Source organism: Carcharodon carcharias, chromosome 8 (genome assembly GCF_017639515.1).
Source record: "Carcharodon carcharias isolate sCarCar2 chromosome 8, sCarCar2.pri, whole genome shotgun sequence".
NCBI lineage: Eukaryota > Metazoa > Chordata > Chondrichthyes > Lamniformes > Lamnidae > Carcharodon > Carcharodon carcharias.
The window spans coordinates 121,626,837-121,644,097 of NC_054474.1; the positions used below are offsets into that span (position 1 = coordinate 121,626,837).

At 76.8% G+C, this 17,261-nt stretch overlaps 1 protein-coding gene across 1 annotated transcript in view; it reads right to left on the bottom strand.

The window, feature by feature from the left end:
• Window positions 1-2,002: 2,002 nt before the first annotated feature.
• Window positions 2,003-17,261, bottom strand: part of LOC121281492 (vegetative cell wall protein gp1-like) — a gene marked incomplete at both ends in the record, with an annotated part of 54,747 nt that continues 39,488 nt past the window's right edge. Inside the window, 3 exons of the mRNA XM_041194437.1 lie at window positions 2,003-2,368; window positions 3,200-3,529; window positions 7,400-8,125. Of these exons, the coding sequence (XP_041050371.1) occupies window positions 2,003-2,368; window positions 3,200-3,529; window positions 7,400-8,125 (1,422 nt within the window). The remainder of the gene's footprint in view (window positions 2,369-3,199; window positions 3,530-7,399; window positions 8,126-17,261) is intronic.

Below are 17,261 nucleotides of genomic sequence, written 5' to 3' on the forward strand. Positions count from 1 at the left end.
GGGGGCTGTGCAAGGTCGGGCTGGGCGAGTGGGGGCTGTGCGAGGTCGGGCTGTGCTATTGGGGGCTGTACGAGTGGGGGTTGGGCGAGTGGGGGCTGGGCGAGTGGGGGCTGGGCGAGGTCGGGCTGGGCGAGTGGGGGCTGGGCGAGTGGGGGCTGGGCGAGGTCGGGCTGGGCGAGTGGGGGCTGTGCGATTGGGGGCTGGGCGAGTGGGGGCTGGGCGAGTGGGGGCTGGGCGAGGTCGGGCTGGGCGAGTGGGGGCTGGGCGAGTGGGGGCTGGGCGAGGTCGGGCTGGGCGAGTGGGGGCTGGGCGAGTGGGGGCTGGGCGAGGTCGGGCTGGGCGAGTGGGGGCTGGGCGAGGTCGGGCTGTGCGAGTGGGGTCTGGGCGAGTGGGTGCTGGGCGCGTGGGGGCTGGGCGAGTGGGGGCTGGGCGAGGTCGGGCTGGGCGAGTGGGGGCTGGGCGAGTGGGGGCTGGGCGAGGTTGGGCTGGGCGAGGTCGGGCTGGGCGAGTGGGGGCTGGGCGAGTGGGGGCTGGGCGAGGTCGGGCTGGGCGAGGTCGGGCTGGGCGAGTGGGGGCTGGGCGAGTGGGGGCTGGGCGAGGTCGGGCTGGGCGAGGTCGGGCTGGGCGAGTGGGGGCTGGGCGAGTGGGGGCTGGGCGAGGTCGGGCTGGGCGAGGTCGGGCTGGGCGAGTGGGGGCTGGGCGAGTGGGGGCTGGGCGAGGTCGGGCTGGGCGAGTGGGGGCTGGGCGAGTGGGGGCTGGGCGAGTTCGGGCTGGGCGAGGTCGGGCTGGGCGAGTGGGGGCTTTGCGAGTGGGGGCTGGGCGAGTGGGGGCTGGGCGAGGTCGGCCGGGGCGAGTGGGGGCTGGGCGAGGTCGGGCTGGGCGAGGTCGGGCTGGGCGAGTGGGGGCTGGGCGAGGTCGGGCTGTGCGAGTGGGGGCTGTGCGAGGTCGGGCTGGGCGAGGTCGGGCTGTGCGAGTCGGGGCTGGGAGAGTGGGGGCTGGGCGAGTGGGGGCTGGGCGAGTGGGGGCTGGGCGAGTGGGGGCTGGGTGAGTGGGGGCTGTGCGAGTGGGGGCTGTGCGAGGTCGGGCTGGGCGAGTGGGGGCTGGGCGAGTGGGGGCTGGGCGAGTGGGGGCTGGGCGAGGTCAGGCTGGGCGAGTGGGGGCTGGGCGAGGTCGGGCTGTGCGATTGGGGGCTGTGCGATTGGGGGCTGGGCGAGTGGGGGCTGGGCGAGTGCGGGCTGTGCGAGTGGGTGCTGGGCGAGGTCGGGCTGAGCGAGTGGGGGCTGTGCGAGTGGGGGCTGGGCGAGTGGGGGCTGGGCAAGGTCGGGCTGGGCGAGTGGGGGCTGTGCGAGTGGGGGCTGTGCAAGGTCGGGCTGGGCGAGTGGGGGCTGGGCGAGGTCGGGCTGTGCTATTGGGGGCTGTACGAGTGGGGGTTGGGCGAGTGGGGGCTGGGCGAGTGGGGGCTGGGCGAGGTCGGGCTGGGCGAGTGGGGGCTGGGCGAGTGGGGGCTGGGCGAGGTCGGGCTGGGCGAGTGGGGGCTGTGCGATTGGGGGCTGGGCGAGTGGGGGCTGGGCGAGTGGGGGCTGGGCGAGGTCGGGCTGGGCGAGTGGGGGCTGGGCGAGTGGGGGCTGGGCGAGGTCGGGCTGGGCGAGTGGGGGCTGGGCGAGTGGGGGCTGGGCGAGGTCGGGCTGGGCGAGTGGGGGCTGGGCGAGGTCGGGCTGTGCGAGTGGGGTCTGGGCGAGTGGGTGCTGGGCGCGTGGGGGCTGGGCGAGTGGGGGCTGGGCGAGGTCGGGCTGGGCGAGTGGGGGCTGGGCGAGTGGGGGCTGGGCGAGGTCGGGCTGGGCGAGTGGGGGCTGGGCGAGTGGGGGCTGGGCGAGGTCGGGCTGGGCGAGTGGGGGCTGGGCGAGTGGGGGCTGGGCGAGGTCGGGCTGGGCGAGTGGGGGCTGGGCGAGGTCGGGCTGTGCGAGTGGGGTCTGGGCGAGTGGGTGCTGGGCGCGTGGGGGCTGGGCGAGTGGGGGCTGGGCGAGGTCGGGCTGGGCGAGTGGGGGCTGGGCGAGTGGGGGCTGGGCGAGGTTGGGCTGGGCGAGGTCGGGCTGGGCGAGTGGGGGCTGGGCGAGTGGGGGCTGGGCGAGGTCGGGCTGGGCGAGGTCGGGCTGGGCGAGTGGGGGCTGGGCGAGTGGGGGCTGGGCGAGGTCGGGCTGGGCGAGGTCGGGCTGGGCGAGTGGGGGCTGGGCGAGTGGGGGCTGGGCGAGGTCGGGCTGGGCGAGGTCGGGCTGGGCGAGTGGGGGCTGGGCGAGTGGGGGCTGGGCGAGGTCGGGCTGGGCGAGTGGGGGCTGGGCGAGTGGGGGCTGGGCGAGTTCGGGCTGGGCGAGGTCGGGCTGGGCGAGTGGGGGCTTTGCGAGTGGGGGCTGGGCGAGTGGGGGCTGGGCGAGGTCGGCCGGGGCGAGTGGGGGCTGGGCGAGGTCGGGCTGGGCGAGGTCGGGCTGGGCGAGTGGGGGCTGGGCGAGGTCGGGCTGTGCGAGTGGGGGCTGTGCGAGGTCGGGCTGGGCGAGGTCGGGCTGTGCGAGTCGGGGCTGGGAGAGTGGGGGCTGGGCGAGTGGGGGCTGGGCGAGTGGGGGCTGGGCGAGTGGGGGCTGGGTGAGTGGGGGCTGTGCGAGTGGGGGCTGTGCGAGGTCGGGCTGGGCGAGTGGGGGCTGGGCGAGTGGGGGCTGGGCGAGTGGGGGCTGGGCGAGGTCGGGCTGGGCGAGTGGGGGCTGGGCGAGGTCGGGCTGTGCGATTGGGGGCTGTGCGATTGGGGGCTGGGCGAGTGGGGGCTGGGCGAGTGCGGGCTGTGCGAGTGGGTGCTGGGCGAGGTCGGGCTGTGCGAGTGGGGGCTGTGCGAGTGGGGGCTGGGCGAGTGGGGGCTGGGCAAGGTCGGGCTGGGCGAGTGGGGGCTGTGCGAGTGGGGGCTGTGCAAGGTCGGGCTGGGCGAGTGGGGGCTGGGCGAGGTCGGGCTGTGCTATTGGGGGCTGTACGAGTGGGGGTTGGGCGAGTGGGGGCTGGGCGAGTGGGGGCTGGGCGAGGTCGGGCTGGGCGAGTGGGGGCTGGGCGAGTGGGGGCTGGGCGAGGTCGGGCTGGGCGAGTGGGGGCTGTGCGATTGGGGGCTGGGCGAGTGGGGGCTGGGCGAGTGGGGGCTGGGCGAGGTCGGGCTGGGCGAGTGGGGGCTGGGCGAGTGGGGGCTGGGCGAGGTCGGGCTGGGCGAGTGGGGGCTGGGCGAGTGGGGGCTGGGCGAGGTCGGGCTGGGCGAGTGGGGGCTGGGCGAGGTCGGGCTGTGCGAGTGGGGTCTGGGCGAGTGGGTGCTGGGCGCGTGGGGGCTGGGCGAGTGGGGGCTGGGCGAGGTCGGGCTGGGCGAGTGGGGGCTGGGCGAGTGGGGGCTGGGCGAGGTTGGGCTGGGCGAGGTCGGGCTGGGCGAGTGGGGGCTGGGCGAGTGGGGGCTGGGCGAGGTCGGGCTGGGCGAGGTCGGGCTGGGCGAGTGGGGGCTGGGCGAGTGGGGGCTGGGCGAGGTCGGGCTGGGCGAGGTCGGGCTGGGCGAGTGGGGGCTGGGCGAGTGGGGGCTGGGCGAGGTCGGGCTGGGCGAGGTCGGGCTGGGCGAGTGGGGGCTGGGCGAGTGGGGGCTGGGCGAGGTCGGGCTGGGCGAGTGGGGGCTGGGCGAGTGGGGGCTGGGCGAGTACGGGCTGGGCGAGGTCGGGCTGGGCGAGTGGGGGCTTTGCGAGTGGGGGCTGGGCGAGTGGGGGCTGGGCGAGGTCGGCCGGGGCGAGTGGGGGCTGGGCGAGGTCGGGCTGGGCGAGGTCGGGCTGGGCGAGTGGGGGCTGGGCGAGGTCGGGCTGTGCGAGTGGGGGCTGTGCGAGGTCGGGCTGGGCGAGGTCGGGCTGTGCGAGTCGGGGCTGGGAGAGTGGGGGCTGGGCGAGTGGGGGCTGGGCGAGTGGGGGCTGGGCGAGTGGGGGCTGGGTGAGTGGGGGCTGTGCGAGTGGGGGCTGTGCGAGGTCGGGCTGGGCGAGTGGGGGCTGGGCGAATGGGGGCTATGCGAGGTCGGGCTGGGCGAGGACGGGCTGTGCGAGTGGGGGCTGGGCGAGGTCGGGCTGGGCGAGGTCGGGCTGGGCGAGGTCGGGCTGTGCGAGGTCTTGCTGGGCGAGGTCGGGCTGGGCGAGGTCGGGCTGGTCGAGTGGGGGCTGGGCGAGGTCGGGCTGGGCGAGGTCAGGCTGTGCGAGTGGGGGCTGGGCGAGGTCGGGCTGTGCGAGTGGGGGCTGTGCGAGTGGGGGCTGGGCGAGGTTGGGCTGGGCGAGGTCGGGCTGGGCGAGTGGGGGCTGTGCGAGTGCGGGCTGTGCGAGTGGGGGCTGGGCGAGTGGGGGCTGGGCGAGTGGGGGCTGTGCGAGTGGGGGCTGGGCGAGTGGGGGCTGGGCGAGGTCGGGCTGGGCGAGTGGGGGCTGGGCGAGTGGGGGCTGTGCGAGTGGGGGCTGGGCGAGTGGGGGCTGGGCGAGTGGGGGCTGGGCGAGGTCGGGCTGTGCGAGTGGGGGCTGGGCGAGGTCGGGCTGTGCGAGTGGGGGCTGGGCGAGTGGGGGCTGGGCGAGTGGGGGCTGGGCGAGGTCGGGCTGGGCGAGTGGGGGCTGGGCGAGTGGGGGCTGGGCGAGTGGGTGCTGGGCGAGTGGGGGCTGGGCGAGGTCGGGCTGGGCGAGTGGGGGCTGGGCGAGGTCGGGCTGTGCGATTGGGGGCTGTGCGATTGGGGGCTGGGCGAGTGGGGGCTGGGCGAGTGCGGGCTGTGCGAGTGGGTGCTGGGCGAGGTCGGGCTGTGCGAGTGGGGGCTGTGCGAGTGGGGGCTGGGCGAGGTCGGGCTGGGCGAGTGGGGGCTGGGCGAGGTCGGGCTGTGCTATTGGGGGCTGTGCGAGTGGGGGTTGGGCGAGTGGGGGCTGGGCGAGGTCGGGCTGGGCGAGTGGGGGCTGTGCGAGTGGGGGCTGGGCGAGTAGGGGCTGGGCGAGTGGGGGCTGGGCGAGTGGGGGCTGTGCCAGTGGGGGCTGTGCGAGGTCGGGCTGTGCGAGGTCGGGCTGGGCGAGTGGGGGCTGGGCGAGTGGGGGCTGTGCGTGGTCGGGCTGTGTGAGTGGGGGCTGGGCGAGTGGGGGCTGGGCGAGGTCGGGCTGGGCGAGTGGGGGCTGGGCGAGTGGGGGCTGGGCGAGTGGGGGCTGGGCGAGTGGGGGCAGGGCGAGTTCGGGCTGTGCGAGTGGGGGCTGGGCGAGTGGGGGCTGGGCGAGTGGGGGCTGTGCGAGTGGGGGCTGTGCGAGTGGGGGCTGTGCGAGTGGGGGCTGGGCGAGGTCGGGCTGTGCGAGTGGGGGCTGGGCGAGTGGGGGCTGGGCGAGGTCGGGCTGGGCGAGTGGGGGCTGGGCGAGTGGGGGCTGGGCGAGTGGGGGCTGTGCGAGTGGGGGCTGTGCGAGTGGGGGCTGGGCGAGTGGGGGCTGTGCGAGTGGGGGCTGGGCGAGTGGGGGCTGGGCGAGTGGGGGCTGGGCAAGTGGGGGCTGGGCGAGTGGGGGCTGGGCGAGTGGGGGCTGGGCGAGGTCGGGCTGGGCGAGGTCGGGCTGTGCGAGGTCGGGCTGGGCGAGGTCGGGCTGGGCGAGGTCGGGCTGGGCGAGTGGGGGCTGTGCGAGTGGGGGCTGTGCGAGGTCGGGCTGTGCGAGGTCGGGCTGGGCGAGGTCGGGCTGTGCGAGGTCGGGCTGGGCGAATGCGGGCTGTGCGAGTGGGTCTGGGCGAGGTCGGGCTGTGCGAGGTCGGGCTGGGCGAGTGGGGGCTGGGCGAGGTCGGGCTGGGCGAGGTCAGGCTGTGCGAGTGGGGGCTGGGCGAGGTCGGGCTGTGCGAGTGGGGGCTGGGCGAGTGGGGGCTGTGTGAGAGGGGGCTGGGCGAGTGGGGGCTGCGTAAGAGGGGGCTGGACGAGTGGGGGCTGGGCGAGTGGGGGCTGGGCGAATGCGGGCTGTGCGAGTGGGTCTGGGCGAGGTCGGGCTGTGCGAGGTCGGGCTGGGCGAGTGGGGGCTGGGCGAGGTCGGGCTGGGCGAGGTCAGGCTGTGCGAGTGGGGGCTGGGCGAGGTCGGGCTGTGCGAGTGGGGGCTGGGCGAGTGGGGGCTGTGTGAGAGGGGGCTGGGCGAGTGGGGGCTGCGAGAGAGGGGGCTGGACGAGTGGGGGCTGGGCGAGGTCGGGCTCTGCGAGTGGGGGCTGGGCGAGTGGGGGCTGGACGAGTGGGGGCTGGGCGATGTCGGGCTGTGCGAGGTCGGGCTGGGCGAGGTCGGGCTGGGCGAGTGGGGGCTGGGCGAGGTCGGGCTGTGCGAGTGGGGGTTGGGCGAGGTCGGGCTGTGCGAGTGGGGGTTGGGCGAGGTCGGGCTGTGTGAGTGGGGGCTGGGCGAGTGGGGGCTGTGCAAGTGGGGGCTGGGCGAGTGGGGGCTGGGCGAGTGGGGGCTGGGCGAATGCGGGCTGTGCGAGTGGGGGCTGAGCGAGTGGGGAATGTGCGAGGTCGGGCTGGGCGAGTGGGGGCTGTGCGAGGTCGGGCTGTGCGAGTGGGGGCTGTGCGAGTGGGGGCTGTGCGAGGTCGGGCTGGGCGAGTGGGGGCTGGGCGAGTGGGGGCTGGGCGAGTGGGGGCTCGGCGAGGTCGGGCTGGGCGAGTGGGGGCTGGGCGAGGTCGGGCTGTGCGAGGTCGGGCTGGGCGAGTGGGGGCTGGCGAGTGGGGGCTGTGCGAGTGGGGGCTGTGCGAGTGGGGGCTGTGCGAGGTCGGGCTGGGCGAGTGGGGGCTGGGCGAGTGGGGGCTGGGCGAGTGGGGGCTCGGCGAGGTCGGGCTGGGCGAGTGGGGGCTGGGCGAGGTCGGGCTGTGCGAGGTCGGGCTGGGCGAGTGGGGGCTGGGCGAGTGGGGGCTGTGCGAGTGGGGGCTGGGCGAGGTCGGGCTGTGCGAGGTCGGGCTGGGCGAGTGGGGGCTGGGCGAGTGGGGGCTGGGCGAGTGGGGGCTGGGCGAGTGGGGGTTGTGCGAGTGGGGGCTGTGCGAGTGGGGGCTGGGCGAGTGGGGGCTGGGCGAGGTCGGGCTGGGCGAGTGGGGGCTGGGCGAGGTCGGGCTGTGCGAGTGGGGGCTTTGCGAGTGGGGGTTGGGCGAGGTCGGGCTGAGCGAGTGGGGGCTGTGCGAGTGGGGGCTGGGCGAGTGGGGGCTGGGCGAGGTCGGGCTGGGCGAGTGGGGGCTGGGCGAGTGGGGGCTGGGCGAGGTCGGGCTGGGCGAGTAGGGGCTGGGCGAGTGGGGGCTGGGCGAGGTCGGGCTGGGCGAGTGGGGGCTGGGCGAGGTCGGGCTGTGCGAGTGGGGGCTGGGCGAGTGGGGGCTGGGCGCGTGGGGGCTGGGCGAGTGGGGGCTGGGCGAGGTCGGGCTGGGCGAGTGGGGGCTGGGCGAGTTCGGGCTGGGCGAGGTCGGGCTGGGCGAGTGGGGGCTGGGCGAGTGGGGGCTGGGCGAGGTCGGGCTGGGCGAGTGGGGGCTGGGCGAGTGGGGGCTGGGCGAGGTCGGGCTGGGTGAGGTCGGGCTGGGCGAGTGGGGGCTGGGCGAGTGGGGGCTGGGCGAGGTCGGGCTGGGCGAGTGGGGGCTGGGCGAGTGGGGGCTGGGCGAGGTCGGGCTGGGTGAGGTCGGGCTGGGCGAGTGGGGGCTGGGCGAGTGGGGGCTGGGCGAGGTCGGGCTGGGCGAGGTCGGGCTGGGCGAGTGTGGGCTGGGCGATTGGGGGCTGGGCGAGGTCGGGCTGGGCGAGTGGGGGCTGGGCGAGTGGGGGCTGGGCGAGTTCGGGCTGGGCGAGGTCGGGCTGGGCGAGTGGGGGCTTTGCGAGTGGGGGCTGGGCGAGTGGGGGCTGGGCGAGGTCGGCCTGGGCGAGTGGGGGCTGGGCGAGGTCGGGCTGGGCGAGGTCGGGCTGGGCGAGTGGGGGCTGGGCGAGGTCGGGCTGTGCGAGTGGGGGCTGTGCGAGGTCGGGCTGGGCGAGGTCGGGCTGTGCGAGTCGGGGCTGGGAGAGTGGGGGCTGGGCGATGTCGGGCTGGGCGAGGTCGGGCTGGGCGAGTGGGGGCTGGGCGAGTGGGGGCTGGGTGATGGGGGCTGTGCGAGTGGGGGCTGTGCGAGTGGGGCCTGTGCGAGGTCGGGCTGGGCGAGTGGGGGCTGGGCGAATGGGGGCTATGCGAGGTCGGGCTGGGCGAGGACGGGCTGTGCGAGTGGGGGCTGGGCGAGGTCGGGCTGAGCGAGGTCGGGCTGGGCGAGGTCGGGCTGTGCGAGGTCTTGCTGGGCGAGGTCGGGCTGGGCGAGGTCGGGCTGGGCGAGTGGGGGCTGGGCGAGGTCGGGCTGGGTGAGGTCAGGCTGTGCGAGTGGGGGCTGGGCGAGGTCGGGCTGTGCGAGCGGGGGCTGTGCGAGTGGGGGCTGGGCGAGAGGGGGCTGGGCGAGGTCGGGCTGGGCGAGTGGGGGCTGTGCGAGTGCGGGCTGTGCGAGTGGGGGCTGGGCGAGTGGGGGCTGGGCGAGTGGGGGCTGTGCGAGTGGGGGCTGGGCGAGTGGGGGCTGGGCGAGGTCGGGCTGGGCGAGTGGGGGCTGGGCGAGTGGGGGCTGTGCGAGTGGGGGCTGGGCGAGTGGGGGCTGGGCGAGGTCGGGCTGGGCGAGTGGGGGCTGGGCGAGTGGGGGCTGGGCGAGGTCGGGCTGTGCGAGTGGGGGCTGGGCGAGGTCGGGCTGTGCGAGTGGGGGCTGGGCGAGTGGGGGCTGGGCGAGTGGGGGCTGGGCGAGTGGGGGCTGGGCGAGGTCGGGCTGGGCGAGTGGGGGCTGGGCGAGTGGGGGCTGGGCGAGGTCGGGCTGTGCGATTGGGGGCTGGGCGAGTGGGGGCTGGGCGAGTGCGGGCTGTGCGAGCGGGTGCTGGGCGAGGTCGGGCTGTGCGAGTGGGGGCTGTGCGAGTGGGGGCTGGGCGAGTGGGGGCTGGGCAAGGTCGGGCTGGGCGAGTGGGGGCTGTGCGAGTGGGGGCTGTGCGAGGTCGGGCTGGGCGAGTGGGGGCTGGGCGAGGTCGGGCTGTGCTATTGGGGGCTGTGCGAGTGGGGGTTGGGCGAGTGGGGGCTGGGCGAGTGGGGGCTGGGCGAGGTCGGGCTGGGCGAGTGGGGGCTGGGCGAGTGGGGGCTGGGCGAGGTCGGGCTGGGCGAGTGGGGGCTGTGCGATTGGGGGCTGGGCGAGTGGGGTCTGGGCGAGGTCGGGCTGGGCGAGGTCAGGCTGTGCAAGTGGGGGCTGGGCGAGGTCGGGTTGTGCGAGTGGGGGCTGTGCGAGTGGGGGCTGGGCGAGGTCGGGATGTGCGAGTGGGGGCTGTGCGAGTGGGGGCTGGGCGAGTGGGGGCTGGGCGAGTGGGGGCTGGGCAAGTGGGGGCTGGGCGAGTGGGGGCTGGGCGAGTGGGGGCTGGGCGAGGTCGGGCTGGGCGAGGTCGGGCTGTGCGAGGTCGGGCTGGGCGAGGTCGGGCTGGGCGAGGTCGGGCTGGGCGAGAGGGGGCTGTGCGAGTGGGGGCTGTGCGAGGTCGGGCTGTGCGAGGTCGGGCTGGGCGAGGTCGGGCTGTGCGAGGTCGGGCTGGGCGAATGCGGGCTGTGCGAGTGGGTCTGGGCGAGGTCGGGCTGTGCGAGGTCGGGCTGGGCGAGTGGGGGCTGGGCGAGTGGGGGCTGGGCGAGGTCGGGCTGTGCGAGGTCGGGCTGGGCGAGTGGGGGCTGGGCGAGGCAGGGCTGGGCGAGGTCAGGCTGTGCGAGTGGGGGCTGGGCGAGGTCGGGCTGTGCGAGTGGGGGCTGGGCGAGTGGGGGCTGTGTGAGAGGGGGCTGGGCGAGTGGGGGCTGCGTGAGTGGGGGCTGGACGAGTGGGGGCTGGGCGAGGTCGGGCTCTGCGAGTGGGGGCTGGGCGAGTGGGGGCTGTGTGAGTGGGGGCTGGACGAGTGGGGGCTGGGCGAGGTCGGGCTGTGCGAGGTCGGGCTGGGCGAGGTCGGGCTGGGCGAGTGGGGGCTGTGCGAGTGGGGGCTGGGCGAGGTCGGGCTGTGCGAGTGGGGGTTGGGCGAGGTCGGGCTGTGTGAGTGGGGGCTGGGCGAGTGGGGGCTGTGCGAGTGGGGGCTGGGCGAGTGGGGGCTGGGCGAGTGGGGGCTGGGCGAATGCGGGCTGTGCGAGTGGGGGCTGAGCGAGTGGGGGCTGGGCGAGTGGGGGCTGTGCGAGTGGGGGCAGGGCGAGTGGTGGCTGGGCGAGTGGGGGCTGGGCGAGTGGGGGCTGGGCGAGTGGGGGCAGGGCGAGTTCGGGCTGTGCGAGTGGGGGCTGGGCGAGTGGGGGCTGGGCGAGTGGGGGCTGTGCGAGTGGGGGCTGTGCGAGTGGGGGCTGGGCGAGTGGGGGCTGTGCGAGTGGGTGCTGTGCGAGTGGGGGCTGGGCGAGGTCGGGCTGTGCGAGTGGGGGCTGGGCGAGTGGGGGCTGGGCGAGGTCGGGCTGGGCGAGTGGGGGCTGGGCGAGTGGGGGCTGTGCGAGTGGGGGCTGGGCGAGGTCGGGCTGTGCGAGTGGGGGCTGGGCGAGTGGGGGCTGGGCGAGGTCGGGCTGGGCGAGTGGGGGCTGGGCGAGTGGGGGCTGGGCGAGTGGGGGCTGTGCGAGTGGGGGCTGTGCGAGTGGGGGCTGGGCGAGTGGGGGCTGTGCGAGTGGGGGCTGTGCGAGTGGGGGCTGGGCGAGTGGGGGCTGGGCGAGTGGGGGCTGGGCAAGTGGGGGCTGGGCGAGTGGGGGCTGGGCGAGTGGGGGCTGGGCGAGGTCGGGCTGGGCGAGGTCGGGCTGTGCGAGGTCGGGCTGGGCGAGGTCGGGCTGGGCGAGGTCGGGCTGGGCGAGTGGGGGCTGGGCGAGGTCGGGCTGGGCGAGTGGGGGCTGTGCGAATGGGGGCTGTGCGAGGTCGGGCTGTGCGAGGTCGGGCTGGGCGAGGTCGGGCTGTGCGAGGTCGGGCTGGGCGAATGCGGGCTGTGCGAGTGGGTCTGGGCGAGGTCGGGCTGTGCGAGTGGGTCTGGGCGAGGTCGGGCTGTGCGAGGTCGGGCTGGGCGAGTGGGGGCTGGGCGAGGTCGGGCTGGGCGAGGTCAGGCTGTGCGAGTGGGGGCTGGGCGAGGTCGGGCTGTGCGAGTGGGGGCTGGGCGAGTGGGGGCTGTGTGAGAGGGGGCTGGGCGAGTGGGGGCTGCGTGAGTGGGGGCTGGACGAGTGGGGGCTGGGCGAGGTCGGGCTCTGCGAGTGGGGGCTGGGCGAGTGGGGGCTGGACGAGTGGGGGCTGGGCGAGGTCGGGCAGTGCGAGGTCGGGCTGGGCGAGGTCGGGCTGGGCGAGTGGGGGCTGTGCGAGTGGGGGCTGGGCGAGGTCGGGCTGTGCGAGTGGGGGTTGGGCGAGGTCGGGCTGTGTGAGTGGGGGCTGGGCGAGTGGGGGCTGTGCAAGTGGGGGCTGGGCGAGTGGGGGCTGGGCGAGTGGGGGCGGGGCGAATGCGGGCTGTGCGAGTGGGGGCTGAGCGAGTGGGGGCTGGGCGAGTGGGGGCTGTGCGAGTGGGGGCTGGGCGAGTGGGGGCTGGGCGAGTGGGGGCTGGGCGAGTGGGGGCTGGGCGAGTGGGGGCAGGGCGAGTTCGGGCTGTGCGAGTGGGGGCTGGGCGAGTGGGGGCTGGGCAAGTGGGGGCTGTGCGAGTGGGGGCTGTGCGAGTGGGGGCTGGGCGAGTGGGGGCTGTGCGAGTGGGGGCTGTGCGAGTGGGGGCTGGGCGAGGTCGGGCTGTGCGAGTGGGGGCTGGGCGAGTGGGGGCTGGGCGAGGTCGGGCTGGGCGAGTGGGGGCTGGGCGAGTGGGGGCTGTGCGAGTGGGGGCTGGGCGAGGTCGGGCTGTGCGAGTGGGGGCTGGGCGAGTGGGGGCTGGGCGAGGTTGGGCTGGGCGAGTGGGGGCTGGGCGAGTGGGGGCTGGGCGAGTGGGGGCTCGGCGAGGTCGGGCTGGGCGAGTGGGGGCTGGGCGAGAGCGGGCTGGGCGAGTGGGGGCTGGGCGAGGTCGGGCTGTGCGAGGTCGGGCTGGGCGAGTGGGGGCTGGGCGAGTGGGGGCTGTGCGAGTGGGGGCTGGGCGAGTGGGGCTGGGCGAGTGGGGGCTGGGCGAGTGGGGGCTGGGCGAGTGGGGGTTGTGCGAGTGGGGGCTGTGCGAGTGGGGGCTGTGCGAGTGGGGGCTGGGCGAGTGGGGGCTGGGCGAGGTCGGGCTGGGCGAGTGGGGGCTGGGCGAGGTCGGGCTGTGCGAGTGGGGGCTGTGCGAGTGGGGGTTGGGCGAGGTCGGGCTGAGCGAGTGGGGGCTGTGCGAGTGGGGGCTGGGCGAGTGGGGGCTGGGCGAGGTCGGGCTGGGCGAGTGGGGGCTGGGCGAGTGGGGGCTGGGCGAGGTCGGGCTGGGCGAGTGGGGGCTGGGCGAGGTCGTGCTGTGCGAGTGGGGGCTGGGCGAGTGGGGGCTGGGCGCGTGGGGGCTGGGCGAGTGGGGGCTGGGCGAGGTCGGGCTGGGCGAGTGGGGGCTGGGCGAGTGGGGGCTGGGCGAGGTCGGGCTGGGCGAGGTCGGGCTGGGCGAGTGGGGGCTGGGCGAGTGTGGGCTGGGCGAGGTCGGGCTGGGCGAGGTCGGGCTGGGCGAGTGGGGGCTGGGCGAGTGGGGGCTGGGCGAGGTCAGGCTGGGCGAGTGGGGGCTGGGCGAGTGGGGGCTGGGCGAGTTCGGGCTGGGCGAGGTCGGGCTGGGCGAGTGGGGGCTGGGCGAGGTCGGCCTGGGCGAGTGTGGGCTGGGCGAGTGGGGGCTGGGCGAGTGGGGGCTGGGCGAGGTCGGGCTGGGCGAGGTCGGGCTGGGCGAGTGGGGGCTGGGCGAGGTCGGGCTGTGCGAGTGGGGGCTGTGCGAGGTCGGGCTGGGCGAGGTCGGGCTGTGCGAGTGGGGGCTGGGCGAGTGGGGGCTGGGCGAGTGGGGGCTGGGCGAGTGGGGGCTGGGCGAGTGGGGGCTGGTTGAGTGGGGGATGTGCGAGTGGGGGCTGTGCGAGGTCGGGCTGGGCGAGTGGGGGCTGGGCGAATGGGGGCTATGCGAGGTCGGGCTGGGCGAGGTCGGGCTGTGCGAGTGGGGGCTGGGCGAGGTCGGGCTGGGCGAGGTCGGGCTGGGCGAGGTCGGGCTGTGCGAGGTCTTGCTGGGCGAGGTCGGGCTGGGCGAGGTCGGGCTGGGCGAGTGGGGGCTGGGCGAGGTCGGGCTGGGCGAGGTCAGGCTGTGCGAGTGGGGGCTGGGCGAGGTCGGGCTGTGCGAGTGGGGGCTGTGTGAGTGGGGGCTGGGCGAGTGGGGGTTGGGCGAGTGGGGGCTGGGCGAGTGGGGGCTGGGCGAGGTCGGGCTGTGCGAGGTCGGGCTGGGCGAGGTCGGGCTGGGCGAGTGGGGGCTGGGCGAGTGGGGGCTGTGCGAGGTCGGGCTGGGTGAGGTCGGGCTGGGCGAGTGGGGGCTGTGCGAGTGGCGGCTGGGCGAGTGGGGGCTGGGCGAGTGGGGGCTGTGCGAGTGGGGGCAGGGCGAGGTTGGGCTGTGCGAGTGGGGGCTGGGCGAGTGGGGGCTGGGCGAGTGGGGGCTGTGCGAGTGGGGGCTGTGCGAGTGGGGGCTGGGCGAGGTCGGGCTGTGCGAGTGGGGGCTGGGCGAGGTCGGGCTGGGCGAGTGGGGGCTGGGCGATGTCGGGCTGGGCGAGGTCGAGCTGGGCGAGGTCGGGCTGTGCGAGTGGGTCTGGGCGAGGTCGGGCTGGGCGAGTGGGGGCTGGGCGAGTGGGGGCTGGGCGAGGTCGGGCTGGGCGAGGTCGGGCTGGGCGAGGTCGGGCTGTGCGAGGTCTTGCTGGGCGAGGTCGGGCTGGGCGAGGTCGGGCTGGGCGAGTGGGGCCTGTGCGAGTGGGGGCTGGGCGAGGTCGGGCTGGGCGAGTGGGGGCTGGGCGATGTCGGGCTGGGCGAGTGGGGCCTGGGCGATGTCGGGCTGGGCGATTTCGAGCTGGGCGAGGTCGGGCTGGGCGAGGTCGAGCTGGGCGAGGTCGGGCTGGGCGAGTGGGGGCTGGGCGAGGTCGGGCTGGGCGAGGTCGAGCTGGGCGAGGTCGGGCTGTGCGAGTGGGGGCTGGGCGAGGTCGGGCTGGGCGAGTGGGGGCTGGGCGAGTGGGGGCTGGGCGAGGTCGGGCTGGGCGAGTGGGGGCTGGGCGAGTGGGGGCTGGGCGAGTGGGGGCTCGGCGAGGTCGGGCTGGGCGAGTGGGGGCTGGGCGAGTGCGGGCTGGGCGAGTGGGGGCTGGGCGAGGTCGGGCTGTGCGAGGTCGGGCTGGGCGAGTGGGGGCTGGGCGAGTGGGGGCTGGGCGAGTGGGGGCTGGGCGAGTGGGGGCTGTGCGAGTGGGGGCTGGGCGAGGCCGGGCTGTGCGAGTAGGGGCTGTGCGAGTGGGGGCTGGGCGAGTGGGGGCTGGGCGAGTGGGGCTGTGCGAGTGGGGGCTGTGCGAGTGGGGGCTGGGCGAGGTCGGGCTGTGCAAGTGGGGGCTGGGCGAGTGGGGGCTGTGCGCGTGGGGGCTGTGCGAAGTCGGGCTGTGCGAGTGGGGGCTGTGCGAGTGGGGGCTGGGCGAGTGGGGGCTGGGCGAGTGGGGGCTGTGCGAGGTCGGGCTGTGCGAGGTCGGGCTGGGCGAGGTCGGGCTGTGCGAGTGGGGGCTGGGCGAGTGGGGGCTGTGCGAGTGGGGGCTGTGCGAGTGGGGGCTGGGCGAGGTCGGGCTGTGCGAGTGGGGGCTGTGCGAGTGGGGGCTGTGTGAGTGGGGGCAGTGTGAGTGGGGGCTGTGCGACGTCGGGCTGTGTGAGTGGGTGCTGGGCGAGGTCGGGCTGTGCGAGTGGGGGCTGTGCGAGTGGGGGCTGGGCGAGGGGGGGCTGTGCGAGTGGGGGCTGTGCGAGGTCGGGCTGGGCGAGTGGGGGCTGGGTGAGTGGGTGCTGAGCGAGGTCGGGCTGGGCGGGGTCGGCTGGGCGAGGTCGGGCTGTGCGAGTGGGGGCTGGGCGAGTGGGGGCTGGGCGAGGTCGGGCTGTGCGAGGTCGGCCTGGGCGAGGTCAGGCTGTGCGAGTGGGGGCTGGGCGAGGTTGGGCTGGGCGAGGTCGGGCTGGGCGAGTGGGGGCTGTGCGAGTGGGGGCTGTGCGAGTGGGGGCTGGGCGAGTGGGGGCTGGGCGAGTGGGGGCTGTGCGAGTGGGGGCTGGGCGAGGTCGGGCTGGGCGAGTGGTGGCTGGGCGAGGTCGAACTGGGCGAGTGGGGGCTGTGCGAGTGGGGGCTGGGCGAGTGGGGGCTGTGCGAGGTCGGGCTGTGTGAGTGGGGGCTGGGCGAGTGGGGGCTGGGCGAGTGGGGGCTGTGCGAGTGGGGGCTGGGCGAGTGGTGGCTGGGCGAGGTCGAACTGGGCGAGTGGGGGCTGTGCGAGTGGGGGCTGTGCGAGGTCGGGCTGTGTGAGTGGGGGCTGGGCGAGTGGGGGCTGTGCGAGTGGGGGCTGGGCGAGTGTTGGCTGGGCGAGGTCGAACTGGGCGAGTGGGGGCTGTGCGAGTGGGGGCTGTGCGAGGTCGGGCTGTGTGAGTAGGGGCTGTGCGAGTGGGGGCTGGGCGAGTGGGGGCTGGGCGAGGTCGGGCTGGGCGAGTGGGGGCTGGGCGAGGTCGGGCTGGGCGAGTGGGGGCTGGGCGAGTGGGGGCTGGGCGAGGTCGGGCTGGGCGAGGTCGGGCTGGGCGAGGTCGGGCTGTGCGAGTGGGGGCTGGGCGAGTGGGGGCTGGGTGAGGTCGGGCTGTGCGAGTGGGGGCTGGGCGAGTGGGGGCTGGGCGAGTGGGGGCTGGGCGAGGTCGGGCTGGGCGAGGTCGGGCTGTGCGAGTGGGGGCTGGGCGAGTGGGGGCTGGGCGAGGGGGGGCTGTGCGAGTGGGGGCTGTGCGAGGTCGGGCTGGGCGAGTGGGGGCTGGGTGAGTGGGTGCTGAGCGAGGTCGGGCTGGGCGGGGTCGGCTGGGCGAGGTCGGGCTGTGCGAGTGGGGGCTGGGCGAGTGGGGGCTGGGCGAGGTCGGGCTGTGCGAAGTCGGCCTGGGCGAGGTCAGGCTGTGCGAGTGGGGGCTGGGCGAGGTTGGGCTGGGCGAGGTCGGGCTGGGCGAGTGGGGGCTGTGCGAGTGGGGGCTGTGCGAGTGGGGGCTGGGCGAGTGGGGGCTGGGCGAGTGGGGGCTGTGCGAGTGGGGGCTGGGCGAGGTCGGGCTGGGCGAGTGGTGGCTGGGCGAGGTCGAACTGGGCGAGTGGGGGCTGTGCGAGTGGGGGCTGGGCGAGTGGGGGCTGTGCGAGGTCGGGCTGTGTGAGTGGGGGCTGGGCGAGTGGGGGCTGGGCGAGTGGGGGCTGTGCGAGTGGGGGCTGGGCGAGTGGTGGCTGGGCGAGGTCGAACTGGGCGAGTGGGGGCTGTGCGAGTGGGGGCTGTGCGAGGTCGGGCTGTGTGAGTGGGGGCTGGGCGAGTGGGGGCTGTGCGAGTGGGGGCTGGGCGAGTGGTGGCTGGGCGAGGTCGAACTGGGCGAGTGGGGGCTGTGCGAGTGGGGGCTGTGCGAGGTCGGGCTGTGTGAGTAGGGGCTGTGCGAGTGGGGGCTGGGCGAGTGGGGGCTGGGCGAGGTCGGGCTGGGCGAGTGGGGGCTGGGCGAGGTCGGGCTGGGCGAGTGGGGGCTGGGCGAGTGGGGGCTGGGCGAGGTCGGGCTGGGCGAGGTCGGGCTGGGCGAGGTCGGGCTGTGCGAGTGGGGGCTGGGCGAGTGGGGGCTGGGTGAGGTCGGGCTGTGCGAGTGGGGGCTGGGCGAGTGGGGGCTGGGCGAGTGGGGGCTGGGCGAGGTCGGGCTGGGCGAGGTCGGGCTGTGCGAGTGGGGGCTGGGCGAGTGGGGGCTGGGCGACGTCGGGCTGTGCGAGTGGGGGCTGTGCGAGTGGGGGCTGGGCGAGTGGGGGCTGGGCGAGTGGGGGCTGTGCGAGGTCGGCCTAGGCGAGTGGGGGCTGTGCGAGGTCGGGCTGTGCGAGTGGGGGCTGTGCGAGTGGGGGCTGGGCGAGTGGGGGCTGTGCGAGGTCGGGCTGGGCGAGTGGGGGCTGGGCGAGTGGGGGCTGGGCGAGGTCGGGCTGGGCGAGTGGGGGCTGTGCGAGTGGGGGCTGGGCGAGTGGGGGCTGGGCGAGGTCGGGCTGGGCGAGGTCAGTCTGTGTGAGTGGGGGCTGGGCGAGGTCGGGCTGTGCGATTGGGGGCTGTGCGAGGTCGGGCTG